At 40.4% G+C, this 23,009-nt stretch overlaps 1 protein-coding gene across 2 annotated transcripts in view; it reads left to right on the top strand.

Moving 5' to 3' along the window:
- The window catches only part of RIPOR3 (RIPOR family member 3), a 151,124-nt gene that overhangs the window by 74,482 nt on the left and 53,633 nt on the right, over window positions 1–23,009 (top strand). Inside the window, exons 2-9 of one of the 2 annotated variants that reach the window (XM_073682709.1) lie at window positions 235–343; window positions 5,344–5,490; window positions 7,177–7,255; window positions 9,377–9,400; window positions 11,994–12,047; window positions 15,428–15,577; window positions 18,717–18,780; window positions 21,144–21,187. In XM_073682709.1, coding sequence (XP_073538810.1) covers window positions 240–343; window positions 5,344–5,490; window positions 7,177–7,255; window positions 9,377–9,400; window positions 11,994–12,047; window positions 15,428–15,577; window positions 18,717–18,780; window positions 21,144–21,187 — 666 coding nt within the window. In that variant the 5' untranslated portion in view covers window positions 235–239. Of the gene's footprint in view, window positions 1–234; window positions 344–5,343; window positions 5,491–7,176; window positions 7,256–9,376; window positions 9,401–11,993; window positions 12,048–15,427; window positions 15,578–18,716; window positions 18,781–21,143; window positions 21,188–23,009 lie in introns of those variants that run through there. The other variant, XM_073682710.1, reaches the window with a different exon arrangement.

The raw sequence follows: 23,009 nt of genomic DNA, 5'->3' as shown, positions 1-23,009 counted from the left end.
GAAAGTTATCCCCTGTTAACCCCTTCAAGGTGACCACCAAGTAGAATGCAGTTCAGTTTTGCTACCTTTGCCCCCATTGGCACATCAGATTTGAATGGGTAGGGGGTGTTGGGCAGTTTGGCATTCACTAGATAGATCATTTAGGTTGCCTAATGTTCAGGGATCTACATTGGGAAGCAGGACTTATGAATTGTTACCAATGATTATTTTGTTTCTTCTCTTTATTTTTTTTAGCCAATATGTCGGTGAAATTGAAGTTCAGTTCTCCCAGTGATGGTCTCGCCGCGGTCGGTAGGAGCCGATCCTTTGCTGGATTTAGTACATTACAAGTCCGAAAGACCTCGTAAGTAATGAAATGTGAATTGCAGCCTAGGAAGCCTTCCTCTGTAATAGTAATGTCAATACAACAGTCTGGAACCCATTAGAGCTCGTGTAATGGGTTTATGGGGCCAGTAGACCTGATCTTCCTATAACTTGCCCTGATTGATGAAGCTTCAGCCCTGTAAAGTCTCCTTTTGCAGATTGTTTTCCTAGTTCCAGACACTTCTGATTGACACGGAGATCACCTTTTACAAGGTATTTTAAATCCCCTCTCTGCCCAGGTGTTCGCAGGAGACCTCAGCGCAGTATTATCCCAGGCCACCTGGGGATACAGTGCAGCAGTATTATGGCTACGGCTCTCGCAGAAATCAGTGCCGATATATCCTCTAATTTAGTGTAAGTGCAATAGATACTGAAATATGGCATCGGACTCCGTGCAGGAAGCCTGTAAAATCAATACGTCTGCCGTCTAGCAAACGTTTAGGAAATGATGTACGAGAAGGTCCCTGGAAGCTGCAGTAAGGAATAATGTAACTGAATCTTCAGGCTGGATAACAGATGTCATTGCAAACTTCAGGTGACTGTGAGTGAGATAGAAACCAGATCACCTTCCACATAGTCTGCGAGGCTACCGGGAGACGGCTGATGGATTCATGTGCGGAAAATATACATTTTGTTTTTTTGGAATTCACTTTACTTAACACATTAAAAAGATTTTCCCTATAATAGAAAGATCTTCCTCTTCTGTCTAGATGCCTTGATGCCATTAATATCGGCTTCAGGCTCACAAACATTGTCCAATTTTCATCCATATAAAACATTTTTTCGTCCATATGGCATCTGTTTTTATACATCAGCAGAGAATAAAATTTATAAGATCAAAAACAGTTTCCTAAAAATCAGATGTTGTTATACGGTTGATCCGTATGGGATCCGCTTTTTTTTGCGCATCCATAGACATGAATAGTGGAGTCTAATCAAAAATACGGAAAATAATACTGCACGCTGCAATTTTTTTCACGCAGACATTGGGTCCATGTAATGAAAACGGCCATCTGTATAGCCCCTTTGAATAACATTGCTCCAAGCAGGGCCGGCTCCAGGTTTTCGTGGGCCCCGGTCGACAAAGTTTCAGTGGGCCCCTTTAACACATACCACGATTCATGATGGCCATATAGTGCTCCATACAGTATAATGGCTTCCATATATTCCTCCATTCAGTATACTGGGCCACATATATTTCTCCATTCAGTATAATGGCCCCCATATATTTCTCCATTCAATATAATGGGCCCCATATATTACTCCATACAGTATAATGGCTCCCATATATTCCTCCATTCAGCATAATGGGCCCCATATATTACTCCATACAGTATAATGACCCTCATATATTCCTCCATACAATATAATTAGCCCCATATATTGCTCCATTCAGCATAATGGGCCCCATATATTACTCCATACTGTATAATGGCCCTCATATATTCCCCCATTCAGTATAATGGGCCCCATATATTGCTCCATTCAGTATAATGGCCCCCATATATTGCTCCATTGAGTATAATGGCCCCCATATATTACTCCATACAGTATAATGGCCCCCATATATTGCTCCATTCAGTATAATGGGCCTAATATATTACTCCATACAGTATAGTGGCCCCCATATATTGCTCCATTCAGTATAATGGCCCCCATACATTACACCATACAGTATAAAGGCCCCCATATATTCCTCCATTCAGTATAATAGGCCCCATATATTCCTCCATTCAGTATAATGGGCCCCATATATTGCTCCATTCAGTATAATGGGCCCCCTATATTGCTCCATTCAGTATAATGGGCCCCATATATTGCTCCATTTAGTATAATGGGTCGTATTTAGTGCTCCATACTGTATAATGGGCCCCATATATTGCTCCATTCAGTATAATGAGCCCCCATATATTGCTCCATTCAGTATAACGAGCCCCCATATATTGCTCCATTCAGTATAACGAGCCCCATATATTCCTCCATTCAGTATAATGGGCCCCCTATATTGCTCCATTCAGTATAATGGGCCCCCTATATTGCTCCATTCAGTATAATGGGCCCCCTATATTGCTCCATTCAGTATAATGGGCCCCATATATTGCTCCATTCAGTATTACGGGCCCCATATATTCCTCCATTCAGTATAATGGGCCCCATATAGTGTTCCATACATTAGAAATAAATAAAAATACGGAAAATAATACTGCACGCTGCAATTTTTTTCACACAGACATTGGGTCCATGTAATGAAAGCGACCATCTGTATAGCCCCTTTGAATAACATTGCTCCAAGCAGGGCCGGCTCCAGGTTTTCGTGGGCCCCGGTCGACAAAGTTTCAGTGGGCCCCTTTAACACATACCACGATTCATGATGGCCATATAGTGCTCCATACAGTATAATGGCTCCCATATATTCCTCCATTCAGTATACTGGGCCACATATATTTCTCCATTCAGTATAATGGCCCCCATATATTTCTCCATTCAATATAATGGGCCCCATATATTACTCCATACAGTATAATGGCCCCCATATATTCCTCTGTTCAGTATACTGGGCCCCATATATTGCTCCATTCAGCATAATGGGCCCCATATATTCCTCCATTCAGCATAATGGGCCCCATATATTACTCCATACAGTATAATGACCCTCATATATTCCTCCATACAATATAATTAGCCCCATATATTGCTCCATTCAGCATAATGGGCCCCATATATTACTCCATACTGTATAATGGCCCTCATATATTCCTCCATTCAGTATAATGGGCCCCATATATTGCTCCATTCAGTATAATGGCCCCCATATATTGCTCCATTGAGTATAATGGACCCCATATATTACTCCATACAGTATAATGGCCCCCATATATTACTCCATACTGTATAATGGCCATTATATATTCCTCCATTCAGTATAATGGGCCCCATATATTGCTCTATACTGTATAATGGGCCCCATATATTACTCCATACAGTATAATGGCCCCCATATATTACTCCATACAGTATAATGGCCCCCATATATTGCTCCATTCAGTATAATGGGCCCCATATATTACTCCATACAGTATAGTGGCCCCCATATATTGCTCCATTCAGTATAACGGGCCCCATATATTCCTCCATTCAGTATAATAGGCCCCATATATTCCTCCATTCAGTATAATGGGCCCCATATATTGCTCCATTCAGTATAATGGGCCCCCTATATTGCTCCATTCAGTATAATGGGCCCCATATATTGCTCCATTCAGTATAATGGGTCGTATTTAGTGCTCCATACTGTATAATGGGCCCCATATATTGCTCCATTCAGTATAATGAGCCCCCATATATTGCTCCATTCAGTATAACGAGCCTCATATATTACTCCATACAGTATAATGGGCCCCATATAGTGTTCCATACATTAGAAATAAATAAACAGATAATCACCTCTCCCCGTTCCCCCACTGCTCCAGTCTCTGTAGTCTCCGGTCTTCTGACTCTCTGTATTTCTCGGTACAGAGGGCGCCCTGTAGTGCCGTCATCGCACCGTCTGCACTGAGCCATCACAGAGCTCAGATGCAGAGGGGGAATGATGGTAGAGGGAGCATCAGTGGATGCTTCCTCTCCCATCATTGTTTTCAACTGTATCGGCATCCAGGATGATGAAACAGTTGAAAGTACTATGGGGGTGGGGGGACTTGGTGCAGGCACCAGGCCCCTTGGACACATAGTATGTGGTCTGCCAACATTGGCGGTACGCCACTGAGTGGGCTCCCCCATTTGTCCAGGGCTCTGACACTTGCCCGGGTGCGCCGAGTGGTGACACCGGCCCTGGTGCTGTCCAAAAATACTGTCATGGGAAGATATAAAAAAAATTTGTCACCCAACTTTTTTGAGGCTATCATACTGATTAGAAAAAGAAGTGGGGCTGCTGGAAAACCTAGCAGCCCCAAAGTACCACAATACATTCTTTTTACTAAATCGGGAATACAGAAAAAGACAAGGGTGTTTAAATTTTGATTTCTATGTCTTCCACAGAGGCATAACTACAATAGGTGCAGGGGTTGCTATCGCACCCGGGCCCTGAAGCCTAGGGGGCCCCAAAAGCCCCTTTTGTTTATATAAAAAGACCAATACTTTTAAAGAATTGCAATAACTGGGGGCCCCATTGGAGCTTTTGCATTAGGGCCCACGAGCTTGAAGTTACGCCACTGTTCTACCACATACTTTAATGAAGAGTGATCACCCCGTTGTTTGGACTGATGGGGTTCTAGTGGTTGAACCTTCACTTATGACTTTTATCTAAATGTGGTTGACAATCTCTGTACTATAATGTCAACTATATTGGTTGTCACCTAACTATTCCAGAAAAAAAATTGAAGGGCCTGAATTATCAATTGCTGTTTTTTTTAAGTCACTTTTCTTTTTTTGTCTCGTATTCGTTGACGTTTCTTTTTTTCTCCAAAATGGTGCACACAGTTAACGAACTTTGCGCAAAAACAAAAATGATCTTTATTTTTGTCTTCAAACCTGTTTTGAGACTATTTAGCGCAAAAAGTTCCCATGTTCTGCTAAAATATGGCAAAATTTGTGATTCTGTGTATGGAAATTCAGGTATACATAAAACCACTTGGGGCTGGAGTATATTTCTACAATATGAAGCTACATTATAAAAAGTTGCAATACATGAATCAGCCGAAAACCTCTGAAAACCCCAAAACCCGTCCGCAATGACAAACATAAAAAAACCCCAGCTGAACACATTTAAAATATACAATAAAAAGGGCACAAATAAAAAGAAGAATAAGGCACAAATGAAAGACAGGCGAAAAACACAAAAAATAGAAAAACTGAAAAAATCAATAATGAATCAGGCCCAAAATATGCAAAATAAAATATTTCAGGTAGATGAGGATATTTATAGTGGTGGAGCAGGCCTGCTTTACTCAACTCTTCTGGTGTTGTCTTTTCTGCATTTTCCAGGCAGTCCCTTCGGAAAAACTCTGTAAAATCGAAGATGTCTCTACGATCTGAGAAATTATACCCATCACTGAGGAAAGGATCTATCAGGTTGGACCCTCATCCTCACCAAGTCAAGAAGATATTTGAAGCTTTAAGGAAAGGATTAAAGTATGTATGTGATATCACTATATATTGCCTTTTGTCGTGAAGTAAATTCTTCTTTAAAAGCTGATTTACATAAAATGTAAATCTTCATAAAATGTTAGGGCAATATCTGCGCACATTACAGTACATTACTTATATTGTACTGATCCTGAGTTACATCCTGTATTATACTCCAGAGCTGCACTCACTATTCTGCTGGTGGAGTCACTGTGTACATACATTACATTACTTATCCTGTACTGATCCTGAGTTACATCCTGTATTATACTCCAGAGCTGCACTCACTATTCTGCTGGTGGAGTCACTGTGTACGTACATTACATTACTTATCCTGTACTGATCCTGAGTTACATCCTGTATTATACTCCAGAGCTGCACTCACTATTCTGCTGGTGGAGTCACTGTGTACATACATTACATTACTTATCCTGTACTGATCCTGAGTTACATCCTGTATTATACTCCAGAGCTGCACTCACTATTCTGCTGGTGGAGTCACTGTGTACATACATTACATTACTTATCCTGTACTGATCCTGAGTTACATCCTGTATTATACTCCAGAGCTGCACTTACTATTCTGCTGGTGGAGTCACTGAGTACATACATTACATTCCTTATCCTGTACTGATCCTGGGTTACATCCTGTATTATACTCCAGAGCTGTGCTCACTATTCTGCTGGTGGAGTCACTGTGTACATACATTACATTACTTATCCTGTACTGATCCTGAGTTACATCCTGTATTATACTCCAGAGCTGCACTCACTATTCTGCTGGTGGTAATGTATGTACAGTGACTGCACCAGCAGAATAGTGAGTGCAGCTCTGGAGTATAATACAGGATGTAACTCAGGATCAGTACAGGATAAGTAATGTAATGTATGTGTACAGTGACTCCACCAGCACAATACTGAGCGCAGCTCTGGGGTATAATACAGGATGTAACCCAGGATCAGTACAGGATAAGGAATGTAATGTATGTACTCAGTGACTCCACCAGCAGAATACTGAGCGCAGCTCTGGGGTATAATACAGGATGTAACCCAGGATCAGTACAGGATAAGTAATGTAATGTATGTACACAGTGACTCCACCAGCAGAATAGTGAGTGCAGCTCTAGAGTATAATACAGGATGTAACTCAGGATCAGTACAGGATAAGTAATGTAATGTAATGTATGTACACAGTGACTCCACCAGCAGAATAGTGAGTGCAGCTCTGGAGTATAATACAAGATGTAACTCAGGATCAGTACAGGATAAGTAATGTAATGTATGTACACAGTGAGTGCAGCTCTGGAGTACATTTCTTCCAGTACATATCTTTGGTTTCCTCCAGTGGGTGTAAATGCTGGGTACCCTTTGAGTGGCTGCGTTCTGTAACCTATAAACACCTGGGTGTTAGGTGTCGCCATATTATTGCTTTTTACATATGTTGACCTCCCAGGTCCGCTTCCACATGGCGCTGATCTGCAAGGTCACACAGGAAATGATCAGGCCTCTGATTTTAGGCGTTCTAGGACTCGGAGGTTCGAGCTGTTCTCCATGTGGCTTAAAGAAGAAATGTTCTCAGAGATTACAATCTGAAAACATGTTCATTAAGCTCAGCTGTTTCCTTAAAGAGAGCTGTGACCTGTGTTGTGGTTTGCATAAAAATAATTGGCATACCCTTGGCTAATTTTGCAGCGAGTACCTTGAAGAACATCAAACGCAGCTGGATTTCCTGGCCGGCCAACAGAAAGACATAAAAAGAAACTCCAGACTGGTAAGGACTCTCAGCAGCACATTTATCCAGAGCGCTGCCTCCATCCAAAGCCTTTACACCATTATTACCTGTTATTTTGTCCTTGCTGCAGCTCAGATGTGATTACCTGAGAACTAAGAGTCTTCCGTCTATCGCACAAGTTTCCTACCGCACATTACACTCCAGTCATCTATGTTAGGTGCCCCTTAGATCTCCAAAATAACAGTACCACACTATGCCCTCTAAATCCCACCATAGCATGCACATATATTACCGCCATGTGGTTCCCAAATAATACCACCGTAAAATGGCCACATTATATAAGTGGTACAAGACTTGGAAAAATGGTCTGCCTTTTTTTTAGGAACAGTACCACTCTTGTTCTTGGGCTGGGTCTAGTTTTTATGAGGATGAGCTGCAAAAGCAGAATCAGGCCACAAACAGGACAATTTGTTTCTCGTTTTAGTCAGTCTTTTGGTGCTTGAATGATACTGCTATAAAGTGACCAAATAATACTAGACAGTATCTAAATAATACTACTGCAAAGTATCCAAAGAATGCCATCCCATAGTTGCTAAATAACAGTGGCAAGGATGTGAATACGTCTGAGAGGAGACCCCTAAATGACGTTGGCGTAATTGGCATTATACCCTTTTTGGCCAATCTATATTCTAGATATGGATGTATTTAGCTGGCAAAATAAATACCCCTCCACCCAATGTTTCTGTGATCGTTCGCCTGGCAGCTATCTCGCCCAACTCTCCAACACAGGAACGCTCGTTCAGCCGAACGCTCTTGTGTTATCTATGAGAAAGCCACCATCAGACATCTCTGGCAGTGGTGTATCTCTTAGAGCAGGGTTCCCCAACTCCAGTCCTCAAGGCCCACCAACAGGTCATGTTTTCAGGATTTCCTTAGTATTGCACAGGTGATGGAATTATTGCCTGTGCAGGTGATGCAATTATCACCTGTGTAATACTAAGGAAATCCTGAAAACATGACCTGTTGGTGGGCCTTGAGGACTGGAGTTGGGGAACCCTGTCTTAGAGCATAGAAGGATCGGCAGTCCGAAATCAGACAAGACAATTCCTTAACTCCCTCTACGATCATCTATCGGGGGAATTCATACCCATTAGACCATCAGCCGATCCCGTCGATATCATTGGGTTTGGCCACCATTAGTCTAATGTGTATGGAGGCCTTTAGCATGTCCTACCATGTTATCCATAAAGCTACGTATCTTCTATGGTTACATGAGGATTATTCAGTAACTATCTATTAGACCACCTACATGAGTAAAGGAGCTGGTCCACCATAAGACCTTATCTTAGATCCATACTGAAAGTTTGGACCACCACCCATCCTAAGAACTCGGCTCCGAAGTCCCGTTTAAGCTATGATTGAGCATGTGTACCACCACTCCATTTACTGCCTAAAAAACTGATGATCATGCTCGACTATCTCTGTCAGTCCCACTGGCAATCAGTGAATAGGTGGTCCCCATATTTAGCCATCGCGCCATTCGAAGGGAACTCCAGATCGGTGTTCTCGTTATCGATATGGGTCCCATCATTCGGCAACTTATTAGTTCTTATGGTGGGCCTACCACTTTAACTTGTGCATTGCCATTGAAAGAGACTACACGGAGACTTATTTTACTGTTATATGATTAATATTTCATTATTTTTTCAACTGCTTGTTATTTTTTTGGCTTTTTTTAAACTCTTTACATGCACAGATTTTTGTTTTTGCCACTTATGTGTCAAATCTTGGTCACAATGTAAAAAAACATTTTACATGCAGTATCACAAGCTTTCCAGGTATTTTGTAGAACTAGACTCAAAAATGTTGTAGAAATATGTGAAGAAAACCTAATAATTGTATAATAAAAGCTTCTGCTACTCTCTAATAAACAGAAGTCAGAACCCATGTGAACTGCAAGCTTTTAGGACAAGTTTTTCATCCTCCCATTGTGAGCAAAACTATTTTCATTCTCAAGCAGGAACTTGAGACTTGTGAGGAATTGAGACACAAAACTTCTTCTGATACAATGATTAACTATGCAAAAAGTGTTAAATGTCATTAAAAACAATATGTTAAACAAGTGAAATGAAGATACTCACTGCCCGTCCTTTATTACAGGGTTACATCTATGACCTGGACAAGGTAAGTTCTAACTAGCTACAATGAGTCCCGTGAAGCTTTGTTCACACACTGTTTTTTCTTTACAGCATGTTTTTCCACATGAAAAAAAGCTGAATTTTATCAGGAAAAAAAGCTGTGTACAATATGCCCAATTTTTGATGCGCTTTTCATGCACTTAATTGAAAGGGTAAAAAAAAATCAGGCAAAACGCTGAAAGAATTGACATGCTGCGGATCTAAAAAAAAAAACTGCGACGCATCTCAAAACACGAAGGAAAAAATTGCACCATGTGAATGAGATTTTAGAAATCTCATTTATTTTGTTTATACTGCCACACAGAAAAAATACATCAAAGTCGTTATTTGTGATCTTGGTCTTATAACTAATAACTTGTATGGTTGCGGTGTCCTTATCACCTTATTATCTCCATCCTCTTTCTTTGCTTCCAGTTTCTGCATATTACCATAAGACTAGGGATGAGCGGACCCATGGAAGTTTGGGTTCTGATTCCCTACCCAAACTTAATTCCAAAGTTCAGTTCTGAACTGTACCCGAACTTGAACCAGAACCTGAACCCCATTGAAAATAATGGGGACCCAAACTTTTGAGCTGGGAAATTCTCTCTCTGCAACAGACTTCCCCCGGAACTCAGAACATTGCAGCGGACTCCCGGGAGAAGTCCTTGTCCGGCGTTAAGCACCAGACACTAACTTTCCGGTATGAACCCCGAACTTTTAAGTTGGGTTCGCTCATCTCTACATAAGACATCAAGGGTCAGTGAACCCGTATATTCCTTAGTTTCATCATTCATATACTGTATGAGGAATGCTCAATAAAATCATTAGGCCATGTTCCCACAATGAGTTTTTTGGTGAGTTTTTGATGTTGCAGCATTTCTTCAATTGTGTATTTTTTCAAAAATATGTAGCATCAAAAACTCAACAAAAACTCATCGTGGGAACGTAGCCTAATACTCTGCATCTTCGATACAGCAAAAATACTCAGCGTCAAAAACTCACTAAAAACTCATTGTGGGAACGTAGCCTTATAAACAGACATACAACCATCCTGCAGATACAACTTGGGCTTTTTCTGTCCTATTCGTGATTTAGTGTTCTCATTGTTCATGCCATGTTCAGTAGAAATACATCAAGTTCACACTACCACGTTGTGGAGAATATCTCCCCTTTAATGACCTTTGATGAATATTTTTGTCACAGGTAGGATCCAAGTGTATGGAACAGGCTCAGGAGGCCAAGGGCTGGGCTTCATAGGAGATTGTTATTTTTAGGATATTATGCCGTATTACAGTATATATAATACAAGTGATCCAACAATTGCAAATGCAAATTCCCTGGGGAGACTAAAAAATAAGTCTAATGTAATAAAAAAATAAAAATAAAAAATAAATAAATAAGAAAGTTTGAATTAACCACTTTTTTATTCAAAAATAAAGTTTGTTTATAGAAAAAATATTATATAAACCATTTAAAACCTAAACTTATCTGGATTATAGGTATAAGGCCACAGCCCCACTATCAGTATTCGGTCAGTATTTTTTCTTAGGAGTGGGAGCCAAAACCAGGAGTGGGTGATAAATGCAGAATTGGTGACTTGTTTCTATTATACCTTTTCTCTGATTGTTCCTCACCTGGTTTTGGCTCCCACTCCTGAGAAAAAATACTGACCGAATACTGACCAAATACTGATAGTGGGACCATGGCCTAATTGTACTGACCTGGAGAATCATGTCTCCAAGTAATTTTTACGGCACAATAAATGTTGTTAAAACTAAACCCAATAAACAACAATGGAATTGCATTTTTTTTGCACATTTTCAGATACATTTTCTTTTCAGTACTTTATATGGTAAAGTGGTGAATGGTGTCAACCAAAGCTACAACTCGTCCCCCAAGCTCTCATACTTTAACATTGACAGAAAAAAAACAAAAATAAAAGTTATGACTCTTGGCAGAAGGGGAGGAAAAAAATCTAAGCATTAAAATGAAAAAAAAAAAATGTCCGGGTCCTTAATATGGAAAACCATCCATAGGGTGCTTTATCACAGGACAACTCCTTTAATACAGAATCTGGGACTTGGCAATTTTTTCACTTTACAGCAAATCTTGGATTATTGGATGATTATAGTAAGGGCTCATTCACACTTCCAATTTTCACCTATGTGTGCTATCCGTAGTTTTCACGGATATTCTATCAGAGTGTCGGATCAAAATCAGCAATGCAAGTCAATGGGTCCGTGAAAAAAATCGGACTGCACTCAGATGACATCCGAGTGCAGTTTGATTTTCACAGACTACCAGAATGGAGAAGATGGTGATTTTTTTTTTCTCCACCTTCGAGAAAAACGGATGACACTCGGATTGGACCACACTCTGAAAAAACTCTAATCAAAGTCTGATCTAGATAATCAGAACTCTTTTTTTCTCGTACGTGTGAATGAGACATAAATTACAATTAGAAATCTTTGGCGGGATCAACGTTTTCTAGTCTAACTTCTAAAAATCTGACACATATCACATCTGCCAGGACTTACTTAATCGAGTTGTATCTGTGCAAACTGATTGAGCTAATCTTCCGTTCTTCACTTTTTAAGGAAATTCGGTTAATTGAAAGACACATTAGGAAGTTGGAGTTTCACATTAGTAAGGTAAGTGTTTTTATTATTTTACATATTTTTAGGTGACGGGGCTCAGCCTCATCGCGCATGATCCGGCGTCATAATTTTTCCACATCTGGGGGACACATGTCATCGCCGCCGCTGCACACATTCTTCAGATACACGTCCTATTATGACACATAGATTCCTGCCACATTGTCTTCTATTTTTGCAGTTCTTACTCAGTTTGCTGAGAGGCTGCAGACTGTAAGCTGGTGAAACTCTGAACCCCAAGGGCCCAGTAGTCATCATTTGTGATTTATTAAAGTCACTTTATCTTTTTTTTGCCTTATGGTATTTGCTGATGGTTTTTGCAGCACTTTCTTCAACATGGTTCATGAATTTGGCGCAAAATCAAAATTTGTTTTTTTTTTTTTTTTTTGCTTCAACCAATTTTTGTGACTTTTTAGCACCAAAAATTGCAAATCCTTTAAAAAAAATTGCAGATATGCACCAAATTGAAAACTCCTCTAGAAACCTTACTCCAGCATGGACTGGAGTGAGATGAGCCTCAAAAATGTGACATTTGGCATTTTGAATTTTTTCGCATTTCATGAATCTGTCTTAAAAGATGTAGATAAGCAAAGTTGTCGAGGAAAACTAAAAAAAAGACTTAAAAAAGAATGACCATTAAAAAGTGGCGCAAAACTGATAGAGAATAAGGTGCAAATGCTAAAGCCACTGAAAAAGGAGCAAATTTATTCCAGAAAAGTGGAGAAACAGCAATTGTTCATAAATGTCCTAGATCCCATTTTCATTCACTTTTGGTCTGTGTGTCCGTTTTTACCATCAGTGTGATATCCGTTTTTTCCCAAGCCACCTTGAGACAGCACAAATGACACGCAGGTGGCATTCGTGTGCTGTCCTTTTTTTATCACGAACCCATTTATTGAAGAGGTGATATTACATCAAAATCAAACGTCTTTGTTTTTTTTTTTTATGAGGATATTGGTCCACAATAAAACTGTCATGTGAACATGTCCATAGACTGTAATGGATACGTGATCCATTCAAGAAAAACACAGATGGAACACATACTTCAAAGACGAACATCTAAATGAGGCTGAAAGACAAGAGGTTCATTGAACGCATCAATATTTTAGCATCAGTTTTTACCACTATAAAAGTGATAGTAAGGGCATGTTCACATGTTGCGTTTTTGCCTCGGAATAATGCAGCGTTTTACAATACCAGCAAAGTGAAAGATCTCTGAAATATCATACATGTCTTATTTCCTTGAACCGTAAGGCTGTGTGCCCACGATGAGTTTTTGACGCTGCATATTTTCCTGTCTATTACCGACCCAGCAAAGTGGATGGATTTATAGCAATCTCCTGCCCTCTGTGCTTCTTTTTTACTCAGTGTAAACTGACCTGCGGTGCGAGTTTCAAATCTGCAACCAGTGTCAGACTGAAGAACATTGGGCCCCCCCAGAGGATTTGATTCTGAGGGACCACCTTTCTCCCCCACTCAAGAGCCCCATAGCAGCTGCAAGGTTTGCACTATGAACTCTCCTGAAGGAGAAGCCAGGGCCCACCTGAGGATTCTCCAGTTCTCTGGTGGGCCAGTCCAACCCTGTCTGCAACCTGTCAATTTCTCTTGCGGGTACAATGTAAATTCCATCCACTTTGATAGAAATGTAAGACGCTGCGTTTTTTTTCCGCTGCAAAAACTCGTGTGAACAAGCCCTAATAGTCATAAAATGTTTGCAGTTTTTCCTCTTACAAACCGGAGCCTATGGGGATTAGAGAAGGCTTCTGAATTAGTCATTTCCAATTCTCCTTCGGAAAGTCCGGCGCTGTGACCTTGATTGACAGTAGCTCTTTTATCTCGGTCATTTGTTGCAGCCCTATCTGCTGGCTTTCCTCTCCAGTAAACTGTCATTTAGGAAAGTCCTTGTCACCCGATGGCCGGTGTGGAATGTGCAACATTTTGCAGGAAATAGCTCTGCGTTACCCTGTAATTTGGAGGTCGCCAGTATAGATAATATTCTCTCCGCTGCCGGATTCCGGAACACGACCATTATAAAATACATTGTTCTGGATGATACGTTCCAGGACTCTGCTGCGGTGCTACAGTCGATCATGTTACATAATGAGGATTATGTCCTTTCTCATGCGGTGCTGGCCTCACCTATGGAGCTGACTCTGTGCAGAGCTTGTCATCTCTAGGTGTACTGATGAGAACCAGACATGGGAGACCAGCTCTGTTTACTCCGTACCTGCTGAAAATCAGCTTCATGTCATTATTTTTTTATTTATTTTATTTTTGCTTTTTTTTTTAAGATGGTTTATTGGTGAATGCAGCTTAACAACTGGCCGCACCTGATAGAGCGTTATTCTGTAAAGAAAAGCTTCCCCAGTCATGGAAGCTCCTGTATTCTCCAGAGGAGTAGCTTAGCGTGCTCTCCCTGGATGACCCAGAGCATTCATCATTTAGTGACCTGATGTACTTGTAAGGGTATGTACATACAGAGGTTTTTTTTTCCAGGATGTATAGATATGTCATAGATTGTTTCTCTCCCTTTCATGCGGGCTCGGGCGCTGAGCCTGCATCTTTCCTGGCACATGACAGCTGGTGTCGTTCAAAAGTACAACTCGTCCTGCAAAAAACAAACCCTCACATAGCCATAATGACGGAATAATAAAAAAAAGTTAAGGTTCAGGGAAGAAGGGGAGAAAAAAAGCGAAAACGCAAAAACATAAAATTGCAAGGTTGTGAAGGGGTTAAGTGAATCCTCTCCAAAACCCTCCTCAAAAACTGCTTCAAAAACGCTTGGAAAATTTTTTCAATTTATTTCTATGGCAAATCCACTTTGTTGTTCATATGAGAAGTTTTTTTAGCTTTTTTTCTGAAAACTCTTGGGGAAAAAAAAGAAAGTGCTGTCACTTCTTTCAAGCGGCTCTTGAAGGAATTCACTCCATACTAGGCACTGTCAAACCAAAAGGCTGCAAAAAACTCTTCACAACCGCTGCAGGGAATCAAAAACTCCACAAAAACTCCTCAAAGAAGGAAAAACACTAAGATATTGGTTTCTACTAGAAAGTTTGTTGTTTTTGACCACCTAAAAAAAAAACCTTAGTGTGTACATAGCCTAAGGGTATGGTCACATCACATATATTTAGGGCAGATCTGAAGCGGGTCTGCTCCAAAAACCTCGTGAAAATGTGCCCAGAAAACGATCAAAAGAATGAACATATGAACTTCTAGGTAACCACGACTCTCTGTGCACGTGTTCGGTCTTTTGAGATTCTTCTAACCTTTTGACACTCTGCTTCACAGCAGCAGCTAGAAAAAAAATAGTACATTCATTTTATGTGTGAAGTAACGAGAATCTGGACTAATATAATGAATAAGTTAATTTTTCCCAGATTGAAGAGCTGTATGAAACCTACTGCATACAATGGCGGCTACGAGTTGGGACGTGCAACATGAAACATGCATTTTCCTTATCTCCATCGACAAAAGCATCCAGGGAAAGTCTCATAGAGCTGAGCAAGAACTTCCAGGAGTGCACTGAGGTGGGATATGTTTTGATGTTGTGACACCATTCAGAAAGCACTTATTTCCTGAAATACTCTGTACTGCTAAAATACCCTGTTCCTTGTTACCTGTTACCTGATCTCACATGCAGTCCTGTCCTCACCAACGTCATGACCCTATGGGGTTTATACAGTTTTCCTTTCCTGCTTTCTTTGCTATGTAATTTGGTGTAACCTGTGCGGTTGGGGGCCCACTTCGACCTCCAAAGCAGCTTTTGTCACAGATATTGCTATATTTTCCCAAAATAATGGCAAAAACTGCAATGTGTGAACACAACCCAAGAGGACAAACACACAGGTTTGTGCACAATATGATTGACTTTATCTTTTTCTCCTCCCTGTACACTCCAGCATTAGGTACATGTTGGATATGGCTTCTTAAAGGTGTTGTCCGGTCTTAGGCTTCATGTCTGTAGTCACTCTATGTGACTGCAGACTTGTGAATCCTCACATTGCGCACACTGCTTGCCATGAAGATTCTCAAGTGCTGACACCAGTAGCGGGCGGTCATGTGACCGCATACTTCCAGCCACATTCTGACTAGACGTGTCCATCCACGCACGTCTAGTCGGCACATGACCGCATGTATGCAAATCACGTGTCGGCACCGGAGAATCCTCACAGCACGCAGTATGTGCGATGTGAGGATTTACAAGTCTGTAGCCTAAGGCCGGACAACCCCTTTAAGCCTAATACCCTTGGTTTCATTTATTTTTAGAAAGCCCCTTCCATGGGACCTGCTTGTATACAGCTTTATAAATGGGTTTTGTCACATTTACTGTTTATTACAATTTTCAGCTGTTTTTGACATATTAACATTTTTCTTCCCCTTTGTTTACAGCTCGTTACCTTAGAGACCGACCGCCGCTGCTAGACAGCAGAACATGACCATTACTTACAAGCTTTTTCTGTTATTTTCTGTTTCTGTCCTTCTTTTGAAGCTGGCCCTGGATTGCAGGAATACGCCGTTACCTCCTATGCCTGGCCAGTTTCAGCTGTGTTCACAAGCTAGTTAACAGTAGTGGTCGGTCTCCTAGTAAACGAGCTGTAACCATAAGAAAAGTATTAATATTTCAAAAGCCGCTGCAAATTTTAATAAACAGTAAATTGCAAAAGTGCTTGTTTTTACAAGTCTTTGTGATTTTTTGTTTCCACGCTACGTTTCCTAACTTCCGCATTACCCATCTTATATGGTAATTTAGTTCTGTTTCATTAGGAACCAAACCTAGAATTAAAGGCGCCTCAATATATTCCGAAGCCGTATCTGCAGGGGACAAGGAGCCTGGGCTGATAATGATGACAATGTCTTCACTACTCAATAATATATCTGTATGTAAAGAGGCTCGGCTGACATTCATGAGTCCCTTATATATCTTGTCTTACCCAGGAGTGCAGCAGACATCTGCCTTACATTAGTGCAACAGGCTGAAAATGTCCATAAACAGTCAGGACATGCCAGATACACGTGTGCAGAGTGAGGGAGGACAGATGTTATTTGTCTCTATATGTACGGCCGATTCTGATGGAAATGAGCCGAGAGACCCCAGCAGCTGGGATATTAATAGGATCGGCCGTCTGGCCTTTTTCATTCCCAATGTGGTGACATCTCTGCATAAACCTTGTGACTTCACTGTACTAAACACGACCTCTGTATCTTTCTATTAAAGGGCAGAAATTTTTTTTAAAAAAACCTTTTATATAAAATAACCAAATATTAGAATAATATGGACAAAGTTTACTTGGATCTACAAACCTGCAATAATTTCCAATATATTACTGATGACTTGGGAAGTATTTTTCGGGTCCACCGGAAAATCCTTGGTTGTCTTATGTATTATAAACGTTTTCATTAAAGGGAACCTATCAGCAAAACTGCTGATGAGAGTAGACACAGGTTAAAGGGTTATTCCCGTCTTCATAAATTGGGATAGTCGGATAGAGCTTGTAAATAAAAGCAAATTTGCAATTTACTGCTTCTTAAAATTTTCAGCCGTTCTGGATATATTAACACTTTTCTTTTGTTTCTAGCTTGTTGCCTAGGAGACCGACCACCGCTGCTAAACAGCAGAACATGAACAGTGCTTTTAAGGTCTTTGCTAATTATTTTGAAGCTATCCAGGATCGCTGGAGCGTGGTGCTGCCTCCTAATCCCGGCTAGTTTCTGAGCAGTGCTTACAAGCTAGACAGCAGCAGTGGTCGGTCTCCCAGGCAACAAGCTGTAAATAAAAGAAAAGTGTTAATATCTCAAGGATGGCTGAACATTTTAATCAAAACTTGTTTTTCTCGGTTATGCAAGTGGCATGACAATCACCCCTGGTATGTGTAAACTGCGCCATCCCACGCGTTTTCTCCTGTGTATCCTTCTTTAACGGGAGATTGACAGTTCATTTTCTCCTTCTGCTTAGGTAAAGGGGCCATCTAGTGTAGAAAACTAATTTTCTTTTGTTACTGGAAGGTACTGTAATTATGAGTTAATAGAGGGGATCATGTATTTTCAGTTTACAAAGAGCGTCTCATGTTTTGGAGGTTTGGTCCCATTCCACATTATACAGGCATCACAATGATTTAAAAGGACATTGTGTAATGCTTCATTTCCCCTGTGGTGGTGCTGAAGGGAAATTGAACACTTGCTGGCAGATTTCATTCCAGATTATCACTGATTTCTGGATAATCTGATTTCTGGATAATCTGATTTCTAGAGTCCCACTTTTAGTTGTTTTTACGGTCCTCCTGGCATTTATTAAAAGTGACAAAGAAAGTGGGCAGTGTTTAGAAGAGGAGGCCAGGAGTCTGCGGACGAATTGATGTGCTAAATTTTGTGCAAAATCAGACCAGGTAGAGATTTAAATTTTTTAGCTCAGACAGCCCAAGAAGCTCCAAAATTCCAAAGGAGTATGCATTTGGTGTCTCTTAAGCCAAGTTTAAGACTGAGGTATGAAACACCAGTCCTATTAAATTCCCCTACATCTGATAGAAAGTTACTTCTCCATCTGTGTTTGTGACCTGAAAGCTTTGGATAATAAATTCTTGAGGCTGAGTAATATTGAGCGCGCAGTCAGGATGTCACAGCACCGGCTCCAGACAAATGTGACCTTATATTTCTTCTATCTCATTGTAGGATATGTGTATGATTGAGGGAGCGCTGGAAGTCCATCTGGGAGAATTCCTCATTAAGATGAAAGGTAAATCCCATATATGAGGGTAAAACATAAAGTGGTACCATCTCTATAGAAATGTGACGTTAAAGAGTAACTACACTTTAAGCATGCTTTTCATATTTGACAGGTACTTTTATTGTTTGCAATTTGGATGGGGGGCCAGGTCCTGATATCCCCCCGAACACTGCGCAGCTCCGCTGAGCGAAGCATGGATTCAATAGATAGCTTTATTCTCTGATGCCCCCAACCGATCTGCTAATTTTGGAAAAAAACATGTGCAAAGCTTAAATATTCTTTAAAGGGGTTGTTGACCACTGAACAACCCTCTGCGTAATAAATTCAGGACCCCAATTAAAATGAAAACAATCTATAATCCCCTCCTGCACCAGCGTTCCGGCGATATCAGCGCAGCTGTTCCCAAAGAGTGACATGACTTGTTGTGTCACGTGTAGGCTGCAACCAACGAGCTCATCAGTTTTCCATCAGGACAGATGTCTGCTGTGATGAAGGAATAAAGGCTGCAGCTGATGAGCGGCCGCTGATTGGCTGCAGCCTGCATGTGACACAAGCCGCATCACTCTCCGAAAACAGCGGTGCTGACATCACTGGAACAGAAATGCTGCAGAAGTATAGATTGTTTCTATTTTAATTAGGGTCCTGAATTAATTAAGCTGCAGAGAACTACTTTAAAGAGTAATTAAATGTTGTATTTGTTTATATATATACTCCGTTTTCAGTAATAAAATGTGTATTCAGTAAAGACATATTTCCTGTTAATGAGATAGGAGATGACAGTTTGTGCTTATAAAGCTCTATGAAGAGGGGAGGAACTAGAGGCAGAGACTGACATTCTGCTGCAAGTTCTCCTGAAACAACAGTTATACTTTGAACTTTTTTTTTAAATGTAACTGTCAGGAGAACTTGCAGCAGAATGTCTGTGTCTGCATATAGCTCCTCCCCCCTCTTCAAAGAACCTTATAAACACTAACTGTCATCTCCTATCTCATTAATGTTAAAATCTATGTTGACTTAAGACAGATTATACAGGTTTTACCCTTGAATTGAGAGTGAAAGATCAGTCCAGGAAGAGAAATAAGCAGATTTCTCTGATAAGATATATTACAAAATTCCTTATTTTCATGTGTGATATAGATTTATGAAATTAAAATAAAAATTAAAACCACAGTCAGTCTTTAAGAGATTTTACACCGTCAAGACTATCTTGAAAATGAACCAAATTGTACAAAAATATTTGCTAGATATCCTGATTATTTCTTTGGTAAGGATGGTCACCCCAACTCTACCGTGTTTATGGGGTATCATCGTGGGTGGACATACTCTTATGAAGAGGTTATGAAGAGGCCTTTTGACCTCTATTAGGGCCATAAATCTCATGTATCTCATCAAATTTGTAAATAATGATCTTTTATTGTCTGATAAACAATACAATATTCTAATATATCATGGGGTTTCATCAAAGGTTTTACTGCAGTTTTCTAACTTAAAAAAAGATGCATCTTTTGCGCACCCAACAGTTATGTAAAAATAAATGAATCTTTTTGCGATTTTCAGCTGACTCTGTTTGGCGTCTTTAAAACGGCAGGTGAGGCTTAGGGTGAGGGATGGGGCCAACCACAGTGTATAGCGCACCAGAAGACATCTGTAAGAAGATGGAAGTGTTGCCCACGTTTCCCCTGAAAGACACGTTGTTGCAATGTATTTTATGTGCGATATGGTTTTATGTGCGATATGTTCAGAAATGTGTATTGTGACATGCGTTATTAGTGACAGTGTTGTATTTTGCCCAACAGTAAGGAACCTTAGGATTAATGATTGGGACTAGCCCAGAGTGGGAGGGGATAAAAAGGGAAGGGATAGAGACAGTTTCCTGTCAGGAGGTCAGATATGGCCCAGCCTGCAGCAGAAGCAGACCTATGGTCTGATAAGTAAGCAGAGTCGCATGACGTGAGTGCCCCTTAAGTGAGTGGAGACCCAGGAAACGGATAACGAGATCCAAGAACGAGGAAAGAGAAAGTGACAGAAGGTATGACCGTGTGAGTGATTCTCTGGAGACAGGATCTGGGGCAGAAGACCTAGCAATACATTACTGAACTTGAAAGTCCAGAAGGTAACGGCACGGATCAGACCAGGGAGCGTGAGACGAGAGAAAACGTTTTCTTAAACCAAAACATCACTTTGTGCTCACCCAAAGAGCACCATTAACTTATCATTGCTGTGCACTGTCTTCAATAAACTGTTTTACTTGCATCAGCTGAGTGTGCAGTGGATATTCCTCTTAGTACTTGACTAACTACACAGATGGTTTGAGAATGGTCACTTTCTCCAAAAGTTTGAGTATTTGTGACATTTCCCTTGTCCTGCCTTAGGTCTGGTGGGTTACGCTCGGCTCTGCCCTGGGGACCATTATGAGGTACAGTAACTATTCAGAGAAAATATTGTTTTTAAACTGCTATTGTTGGTAAAACAGAACGAGGTCATAGTCCATAAAAGTGAGAATTACGACCCAACCATCAGCTCACTTTCAGTGACCATGGACGGGGGAACAGTGAGTTCTCTTCATTGCTGCTACATGCTTTATGAGCACATGTTATGGGAACTGCACATAGCTGTGGGATCATAGACAATGTGTCAATTTTTGCTGTCTGTCAAAAAATAAACCTGAACTTGGACTAAGGCTACATGGAGACTTTTTGCATCGTCTCGTGTAAACAGGGCTCACACTGCCGAAAAACATGGCAACCTATACGCACTGAGCGATCTGGTATTTTTCTTATTCATTGGGTGATCTGTGCCTGTTTAATTCCACAATTATTGGAAAATAAGCCTTCCTAGTTCATGACAATCCGTCAGTGTAAATGCACTCTGATTGACTTTTATGGTCGTCATTATGGATGTTGAATTACCTTAGAAATCCACTGGATGAATTTGGCAAAGAATTTGCACCTATTTTATACCAGTATTATGTCTATACAGCATTGGTGATGTTGGTATTGGTAACTTCTTTGCAATTTCTTTTACCAACAAAAACTGTTGGTTTAACTACTCATTCTCATAGATGATTATCATCCGGGTGGTCCGCTTTCTACTCTGCAGTGATGTTCTGCACAACTGTGCAGCTGTGGAAATGGGGAGCTGGCTGTCAAACACAGTCGAGCTCCCCATAAAAAGGCAAACATTTTATTACCTAAATAGTTTATTATACTTGTCTTCCCCATAGTTGTATATACAATTCTGAACAAGTGATTGTTGTGTCTAGTGAGAGAACTAGGAGAACCAGTCAGCTCTGCTATGCAGCCAGGAGGATACATTTCCTCTGTAACTGGGGCTAATAAGCCAGCCACATTTACAGGGGAAATCAACTTGGAAAAAAAGTATATCAGTTTTGAAAATGCCCCCCAAACGTTTTATGACCTTATGGAGGGCACAATAAGTGAGATAAATGAAAAATAAACAAATAAAAGTAAGTAAAAAATAAATGAAAAAAGTCGCTGCCAATCCAAATCATTGTTACTAGCCACACCACCGTAAAAATAAAAAACGCGTCCAACATATAAAAATTATTGTTATAGAAGGATAAATACATTTTAAAATGTATTTAAGTAGTACTTGGTGGTAAAAAAAAAGTGAAAAACAGACACATATTTCCTTTATTTTCCCATCAATTTGGCTTGATATTGGCAAAAAAAAAGCATTGTATGAAAATAACATATAAATTAAGCCCCATGTATCATGAAAAAAGATGCAAAAATTATTTGAACATCCAAATGAGAAAAACTTTGCAGCTCTTTTACATATGTATGAAAATACAAGAAAATGTACCTGGTCAAAAACAAGGGTAAATTGCCAGGTCGTGAACTGGTTAATATTTGTACTCTCTTATTGTCTCTTAAAAAGGTTTCCCACTAAATAATTTTATTACCTCTAAACGAGATTGGCGGGACTACCACCAATCCCAAAGATAAGGTCCAAAAGTTGCCTTTGCGAATAGAGCAGTAGTGTGCATGTGTGCACACTGCTCTATTGACTTCTATGGGACGGACATAATGGCTATCTTCTGGATATAATGGCAAAAATGGAAGCTGTTATGTTTAGGCGGGCTGCGCTGCGTGAGTGAAGAGCCTTGGGATTCCGGAACGTTTTTTTTTTTAATACCAACGCGTTTTTGTGCGGGACTAGCGCCTTTCTCAAGGTACAAAAACCAAGTCAATCTCTCCTGGATATCGGGCGTTTTT

This window comes from Phyllobates terribilis, unplaced genomic scaffold, assembly GCF_046119375.1.
Source record: "Phyllobates terribilis strain yellow unplaced genomic scaffold, ASM4611937v1 Scaffold_5__5_contigs__length_657084704, whole genome shotgun sequence".
Taxonomy (NCBI): Eukaryota; Metazoa; Chordata; class Amphibia; order Anura; family Dendrobatidae; genus Phyllobates; species Phyllobates terribilis.
This window is presented reverse-complemented; position numbering and strand designations above follow the sequence as displayed.